The 8,825-nt window shown below is 40.0% G+C and overlaps 1 protein-coding gene across 1 annotated transcript; it reads right to left on the bottom strand.

Annotated features, from left to right (window-relative positions):
* Window positions 1-259: 259 nt before the first annotated feature.
* Window positions 260-3,737, bottom strand: LOC18429418 (agmatine coumaroyltransferase-2). Its single transcript, XM_088860418.1, is given in 3 exon segments — window positions 260-1,510; window positions 1,593-1,821; window positions 1,823-3,737. Coding segments are annotated over 3 exon segments (1,272 nt in total). The 5' UTR covers window positions 1,949-3,737; the 3' UTR covers window positions 260-593.
* Between the last annotated feature and the right edge of the window lie 5,088 nt (window positions 3,738-8,825).

Genomic DNA, 8,825 nt, shown 5'->3' with positions numbered 1-8,825 from the left:
AATGTTATGAGCGTCGCAAAAAGTGGAAACTTGAAGGAAACAAAATTATTTAGGTGTTTAAAGAAAATGCAAGCGTAAGCTAGGCGATCGAAGCGACCAAGAAAAAAGGAAGTGTAGACCTTTAGGTGTTTTGTATCAAGCTCACGGTGCTTGTAAACATAGCAAAAACAAGAGAGAAATAGAGAGTTTCAACTCGACATGAATCACGATTAAGAGAGATAAAGCAACTCTCTATAAGTTATGGATCGAATCACGATTAAGAGAGACGAAGCAACTATCTATAAGTTATGGATCGCTATTGATAGATCGGTTCATTTCGATACCATGTAGAATTTACAATAAAAAAAAAAACGACAAAATAAAAAAAAATCAATATCTTGGTGCTATGACGGTCAACAAAGCCAGGGTGTAAAAGTGTTAGAAGGTACTAATGGAGAGAGAGGTGTGAAAGTGTTGAAAGGTAGTGATGGAGAGAAACAGATAAAAGAAACTGAGGAGAAGATGAAATTTTTTAGCAGTACATTAGAGTAGGGAGACTTAGTAGCATATGAGAGTTGCAGACGTGGGGTAACCATGGAGAGGTTTAAATCTAATCATTTGATCAGAGAGGGAGACCCTACTGCAGAGAGAGACCCTACTCTAGTGATCTCGTCTATGGCGTGCCAGATGTCCTGAAACACGGCCATGATGGCCTCGAATAGACAGACAAACACATCTATTCCCCCCTTCCCTTTCATCTGTGACGCAGTGACCACATCCCCATCATAAGGAATGAAAGAGGGCATGAAGACATCTGGCCCTCCACTCCCAAAATCCATTTCATCAAACGGCAACCATAGCCAGCTAGAGGCCTCCAAATTAGGGCAAAACACCTCCGACTCCATCTCGCCCGTGGGGACCAACTCACCCCAACGCCCCTCTCTCTCCACAAGAGAGTCAAAGTCCGCAAACGACCTAGCGTATCTGTTATTCACTTGCGCAATCGCCGCGTGCACCAACTCAGCCACGCGGTCTAGTGACTGGCTCAATAACTCGTGCACCGTGGTTCGAGGAAAAGCCCACAAAACCATATTGCCAAAGTATTCACGGGGAATCGGAGGCACTAGGCGGGTGCGCAAGTTGACGGAGATGCCCACCTGGCTTATCTCCTCCTCGCCCACGCTAGCGCCCCTTGCCCGCGTCACCTTTTGCCAAACGTGAGAGACGACGCTCTCGTACGTGCTATAGCCACCACCGCTTGGACAACGCACCGATGGCCGGGCCTTGAGCTTGGCTAAAAAGTGGGGTGAGGAATGGAATTTTTGCATTCTAAGCCGGTTCACTATTCCCTCCCATGAAAACTCCCTTACGAGCCTCTTCTCCATGTATTCGTTGCCCAGGTGGTCGAACTCGATGGAGAGTAGATCGCGTGGCTCGAGCATGGCTCGGTCGTGTATTGGTACCGGGTAGTGCAATAAGCCACGAGTGGCTTGGCTTGCCCCCAGGCAGCAAGGAACCTGCCCGTGGCCTCGCCATCAGCTATAATGTGATTGGATGTGTAGCCAACAACAAGGGAGCCACACGTGAAGCGAGTGAGCTGGACTTGCATTAGCTCCTCAATGTCCTCGACGCTTGGGTGTTTGATTTGAAGGGACTGGCCTCATCTAATGTGCATGAAGCCGTGGCCTCCACGAATCGCACACCTTTGTCATTGAGGACAACGGCTCTTTTATCTTCTATGAGGCGGCCAGCCCACACGCGATAGTCGGAAAGCACGAGGCGAAGGCCATGATCAATGGCCGAGTTAGGGGGTGTCGGAGCTTTGTAGGCAAAAATTATGGGGGACGTGGTCACTGCCGGCTGCTCGGTCAAAGGGACTTAAGGTGATGGTGGTGCAGGTTGAAGGTGTAAGGGGTTTGGTTTCATAGGATGGGGTTACTAGCCTCGAGCTCTGCTTTTCAATCTTCATATCTCTCTCTGTGTCTCAAACTCACAAGATTCACTCCTCTCTCTCTCTCCAGACTTCGCTCGAATTTCTACTCTCTAAGGCTCTCCTCTGCTTTCATACAACGTTTACGACAGGAATAAATCTTGCTTTGTCTCTATACATCTATAATGGGAACACCTCACACTCTCTGGTCGCTCGGTCTAGTCCTTCTCTCCAAATTCTGGATATAAGCTCCAAGGTAGGTGTGGTTGCTCTCTCTCTCTCTCGCTCTGAAGTCTGAACCTATCCTCTACGGTAGGTATGGTCTCTCTCAGTGATGCACACATGTATTTTTCGCTTCAGGTATAAAAAATTTCCTTATGTGGGGTTCAAAGCAGAGAAAACAATTTCTCTCAAGAAATAATATCTACTTCAGATTTTGGATCTAATTGTCGAAATAGACAACTTTCATAGAAAAGTGTTCCTAACAATCTTTCAGGGACCTTCTTCCAGCCCAGACAAAACAAAACGAAAAAAATATTCCCGCGTTTGTCACGAGGGAGAGGAAATGCACTCCTGGCCCCGAAATTATAAGCGCCTTTCCTGCGGTCGCTGAAGTTGAGGCCATCGCATGCGCTCAAAGAAATCATTTCTCAGAAACCCCCCTCTATAGTGCCCATATATTTTCCTAATGGATTTTCCAATAAAATAAAGGTGCGCAGTTCCTTTCACACATACAAAACATCAAGTGTCCAATAATGTTTTCAAAAAATAATGTAAGTCATCGTGTCCATGTATTTTGCCTAAACGGGCGCAGTTCATTTCACACATATAAAACACCAAGTGTCCAATAATACTTTCAAAAAAAAAATGTAAGTCTACTTATGGTTATATTATTTTCAATGGAAGTCTTCTCCATCATTCAAATAGGAATGCCATGGCATCAAATGTAAGATTCCTTATTATATAAACTTTTTCCTAGGTGCAGTTTGTATAAGGTGGAGGCTCTAAATAACTAAAGTAAGGCGCACCTTCAAATAATGTCGAGCTGTTTTAATGTTGGAAATCTTTGTGAAGGCCTGAAAATTTATTTTCATCTCTAATTATAAAATTTAAAATTTAAAAAATAGTGTAAACCGTGTAAGTCTTTGAACACTTGAAAATTTTGAAAATTGACTGTTGAAAAATTCATTACAAGATGCATTATTTTCAAAAACTTGAACTCCATTTTTTCTCATGTCTATGCATCTTGTAGTTGAGATTATCAATTTGAGGATTTTTTGGACATCGAAACAGCCTCTTTTAGTGAAATTTTTGAGGAATGCCTTAATTTGATTGTTTAAGGCCTTGCCATTATCATATTTTTTTTCTTTGTGATAACAAGGATCATAATATTCATCACTCCAACAAAATAAAATAACATATCTCAATCAAGTCCAAGAGAGAGATTCCATGAGATGGAGGACACAAATGTGTTGGAACTTGGAACATAGTAATAGAGAGAGAGAGAGAGAGAGAGAGAGAGAGAGAGAGAGAGAGAGAGAGAGAGAGAGAGAGAGAGAGAGAGAGAGAGAGAGAGAGAGTATCAGAAATTGAGGAGAAGAGTAAATTTTTTTAGTAATCAACCATCCTGTGGATGTTATAGACCATTACTTTCCAGCCCTTAGGACCACACTGTCCCAAAGTACTTTGGACCACAAAACATAATGGTTCCCTTATCCTTGTAAACTCTTATTTAAATTTGAAAATAATCCAAATATGGGATAAACATCACCTTTAAATAAAAAAATAAGATAATACTTATCAAAACCTCGTGAGAAAAACTAAAAATAAAAATCCCGTGATTCTGTTAAACTTTGAATGAAGCGACACAAAGTGTATTGCCAGGGCATTCCCAAAACGACACACTTTGTGCTGCCCAGACCATTTGGTGTCAGTTCATTCATTTGGTCAGCATTAGGGCCTATGACACAGATTGTGTCGCTTAGTCACATTTCACCAAATCAACTGTGACGACCCAAACTTTTTCCGGCAAGTTAGAAGGCATAGCGGGATAGGGAGGCTGAGGTTGGGGCCAGCACCGGGTGGATATGTGTGGAGAGGCCAGCGCCGGGTGGATTTGTGTGGAGAGGCCAGCGCCAGTTGGACGAACCAGCGCCGGGGGAAGAGCCATCGCCTCGTGAAAAGGCCAACGCTGGGTGGATTTGTGTACAGCGCCAATTGGACGAACCAGCGCCGGGGGAAGAGCCATCGCCTGGTGAAAAGGCCAACGCTGGGTGGATTTGTGTACAGCGCCAGTTGTGTCTCTCACATGCATGAGTTGTGTATAACACTTGTTATATGCATGCTGATTGAGTGCCACATGTCCAGATTTTACAGTCTTTTGGTGACACTTGGCCAGCCACCTCAACCCAAGAGTACTTAAGCCCCCTTCATCACTTGTGCCACTCATTCTTACTTCGTCTCTCTCTCTCTCTCTAAGACACAAGGTGGGCAGCCACTGTTGGGTGGGTGAGAGCTATGAGGAGAGGAATGGAGAAGACACCATTGTTGTTTAAGTAAGTGGATCCATCACCATTGTATGATAATGGTGAATGTCAAGAATGAATGCATAATTCTCCGATTATATAAGAAATGCATAGTATGCATGATTATGTGAGTGTTCACATTGTGAGAGAATGGTTTTTATCAAGTGCCTCACCATGAAATGAAGATCATTGAATGTATGCGTGAGACATGTTGTATGCTACTGTGAAATTCTAGAGGTTTACATGTCCTTGTAAAAGGCTTTTGAACAGTCAAATGGGGTCCGATTGAAAAGATATACGAGTCTAGTAAAATGTTTGTTTTCACCCATTGCTGAAATATTTACAAAAATGAAGCTATATTTCAAAATGGGAAGGTATATCATTATTAACTGCTTTCCTGGATTTTTCATTTATACTACTGTGGTCATTGATTTTAGCTAGCCAAACGAAGTTCATTTTTGGCTAAACCATAGCCATTTGAAAGATCTTTAAATGGGGCTAAAATTTGCACGCGGAAACTATTTTGAAAGGCTTCCTAGATTGAAAGTTATACCTTGCATTATGAAGGTATGTCACTGTGGGCAGTATTGATAAAAAATAGAACTATCACCTTGTTTGCCATGAATTTTTCACCAAATGGAATCCAAATACGTTCAAACTTGGTTTGTTAGAAAGGCATACGTCTTGGCCTAAACTTTTATTTTATATCCATCACAAGTTGCCTTACGGTTTGAATATTATAATGATTTGAAGCAGGGTATGTTGTTGTCCATTGTACACAGCAGGGGGCAGTTAGTTAACCCTTATTTCCTTGAACCTTTAAGAGGCCAAATGGAACCCTGTTGTCCTTAAACCACTCCCAAGTGAGGGATATGTGTGTTTGGTACAAAATTGATTTTGGAACCGTCTTCAAACACTAAATGGTCCAAAAGTTAGGACCCAAATTGCGAGTGCACGTGCACACGCATGATAATGAAGTTATGCTTTGCTATGACATGGAAGTATGATTATGATGAATGCCCTGTTGCAATATGAATTGCATGATTTTAAGAATGCATATGCTATATGTGAATGGATACCCATTGTGTGAATGATGATATCATAATGCTTATGCTATATGTGAATGGATATCTACTGTATGCTTATACTCTATGTGAATGGATACCTACTGTGTGAATGATGGTATCATGATTCTTATGTTATGTGAAAGGGTACCTACTGTGTGAATGATGATACCGGCAGCTGCGATTCAATTATGTTATGTGCAAGGGTACCTACTGTGTGAATGATGGTTGTCACACCCCAAGAATTTACAGTACTGTTATTCCAGAGATGTGACAGACAAAACATATATACATCTATTGATAGGACAAATTTACAGGGGCGAGGTCTTACGAAGTAAATAAAGAAAGCTAGTACAACAACAGTATCTTCCAAGGTTGATCTTGACTAGCACTCAAAATGAATCCACAGTTATCCTGAAAAATGTTTACCATAGTTTGATGAGTTTGGCTACTCAGTAAGTGATCATCATAATCCTAAAAATAATCATGATTGAAAGATATCAATATTTTCCAAAAGGAGATCTATTAACAGAAATGCATCAACAATTTCACTTTCAATAAATGCATAACTAAGTATAATCCGAGTAATTGAAATGCATATAACACTTTTAACGCAGTACATAATTCAAAGGATTTCACAAAATACCCTACTGGCGTCCCAAGTAGGTCACCTATATACCCCATCAGCGTCCTGATGGGTCCACTTAATCCCTATCGGTGTCCCAGATAGGTCCACTTAATCTCTGCAGGTCCACTTATACCTCACCGACGTACCGGATGAGTCCACTTAATCCCTACCGGCATCCCAGATAGGTCCACTTATACCTCACCGGGGAACCGGATGAGTCCACTTACATACTTAAATTATTTCTAAATCTCTTTAAACATTCGAAAGCAGCAATATCATGTACTCAACATATCACTGAAACTATTAATATGAATTTCACTTGAACCATTAATATCAGTCACTCTCTATAACATTTCAAAAATAACCAATCAAATATTTTGGGCTCAAATTTAGAAAGGTAGCAATTTGTAAAGGCATTCTAGCATAATTGCCAATTTAATATGTATAGAAAAACTCTTATAAAATTCAAGAATACGGAATTATCAGAATTTATGGAATATCAATCCACAAATAAACATTTCACAACAATACTATAATCAATTGCAAAAATGTCAATTTTTAAATAATAAGGCAGTCATTTGCACATGAATTTTACAATGTCTAAATATTTAAAATAGTAGAAAGAAATATCACAATTTTATTAAAAGCAGAAATATCACATTTATTTCTAACAATAGACAAGAAAAATAAATAAATTTATTTTTCTAATTTACAGCATTCAAAATTTCTAACATAGATAAAATATCACAATTTTTATTAAAAAGATTATTTTTCAAGATAATGAGGTCACGTGCGCATAAAATTTATTGCGCCTAAAATTCATTGATAATAAGCAGAAATAATTATTTTATTTTATTTTTAAAAAGAATGGATTATTTTTTGAGACAATGGGGTCACTTACACACAAAACTTATAAAATAAAGATCCTGGACGGAAATATCACTATTTATTAAAAACAGACTATTTTTCAGAAAGACAATGTCACTTACTTAAAAAATTTGAGAGGGAGCTTCCGATAAAAATTCGGCTTGGGAGAGAGAGAGATCTCAAAATTTTCTAGGGTAGGAGTGCTCACCTCCCCTATTTAAATTCTTAGAACATAATATTATATTATTTTATTACGCTCTACCTCATACCTGAGGTGTCGCGTTAAAAGTTTGCTTTTAACGTACGAAAACCACGTCCGCTAAAGGACGTTGCCAGCTGCAAGCAGCAAGAAGCAGGCAGCAAAAGCAAAAGCAAAGGCAAAGGCAAAGGCAAAAACTTTTGAAAATAGTGATGGTCCCCAAGGACCATCATACTCAAACAGACCATCACCTATTTAAAAGCATCTTTTCTCCCTTTCTTTTTTTTTTTTCTTTTTTTTTTTTTTTTTTTTTTTTTTTTTTTTTTTTTTTTTTTTTTTTTTTAGGATTGTTACAATGGTGCTGGCAGCTGCGATTTTTTTCTACTTCCCCATGATAGGATGGAACTCAAGATGTGAGTAATGAAGAGGGTCGCCCCCCCAGATCTATGTGAGATCTATGCATTGGGTCGCCTAATGGTAGTGTAATACCCTCTCGCCAAAAGGGCACAAGGAGAGGGTAGTGTCTTACAAGGCATCTGCCTATCGAAAACCCCAAAGCACACTGAGGATGTGTATGTATGTGAGGGCCTTACGAAGTGGGTATTCCACTTGTCATGGTCCACCCTCCTGAGTGAGGGTAGAAGTCCCAAGTTCAGAATTGACTTAGCCTGACCGACGTGGCTTTTACTTCAGGAGTAGATTGATCTGTTTGCCTGACTTATTTACCCTTTCTGCGTCAGCTTTTAACTGAAGTTGTGATCTACTGTCTTTATTACTCTACTTTAAGAAAGGTGATTATGACGTATGCATTATATATATTGAACTGTCTTTCTCAAATTTCTGTTAGAGTGTTGAGAAGCATGTTGAGGGACTTTATTTGATACATGTGTATATGTAAATATATGTGTGTTACGTATTTGTTATTACTATCATGCTAGTTGGAATGCAATGGTGTAGATCTACTTACTAGGCTGTTAGCTCATGCCATCTTATTTTCATAACTGTAGAGTGAAGAGTGTTGACACCTGTGCTTAAGGTGGGTGACCATTGGGGATTTGAAGCTTGAAGTTGAGAGGTTAGAAAGCCGTCCTTTGAATACTTTCACTTTATGTTTTGAATGTCTCAGTAATGTTTGGTGTACCTCATTTTGTGTATTTTGGGCCAGTAGTGCCTTGAAGGAATTGTAAAGATTTTTTAATATTGGATGAATGAGTTGGCTATACTTTTGGAATTGTCATTTGTTTTGAAGGATGGTTTTATCCTGGATTTGTTTCATGGTTTGCTCTTGATTCCGTGTTTTCATGCGTTGAGCCACTCATACTTGAGTGACGTTCACGACCTTCGGTCGCAATCCCGCGCTCTGTTACCCGTCGGCAGGGGTCAGGGGGCGGGGTCGTGACATTGACACACTTGTGTCACCCAATCTTTGACTGTTTAAATTTCAAATTTTGAAGTCGAACCAACTGGATAAGGATCTCTAACCTTTTCCCGATCACTCAAAGGTTTATAAAAGGACTCAAGTCAACAAGTTCACTGAGACTCTGTGAGTGTGGCCAAAACACCTAGAATCCTAGGATCATCAACCCCCATTAGAGAAACCCAAACCGCAGCCTTTGATCATTAGATCAAAAAA

This window comes from Amborella trichopoda, chromosome 3 (genome assembly GCF_054954075.1).
Source record: "Amborella trichopoda isolate Santa Cruz 75 chromosome 3, AtrichopodaSantaCruz75HAP2 v2.0, whole genome shotgun sequence".
Taxonomy (NCBI): Eukaryota; Viridiplantae; Streptophyta; class Magnoliopsida; order Amborellales; family Amborellaceae; genus Amborella; species Amborella trichopoda.
The sequence above is the reverse complement of the archived record's forward strand: the minus strand, read 5'-3'. Positions and strand labels throughout refer to the sequence as shown.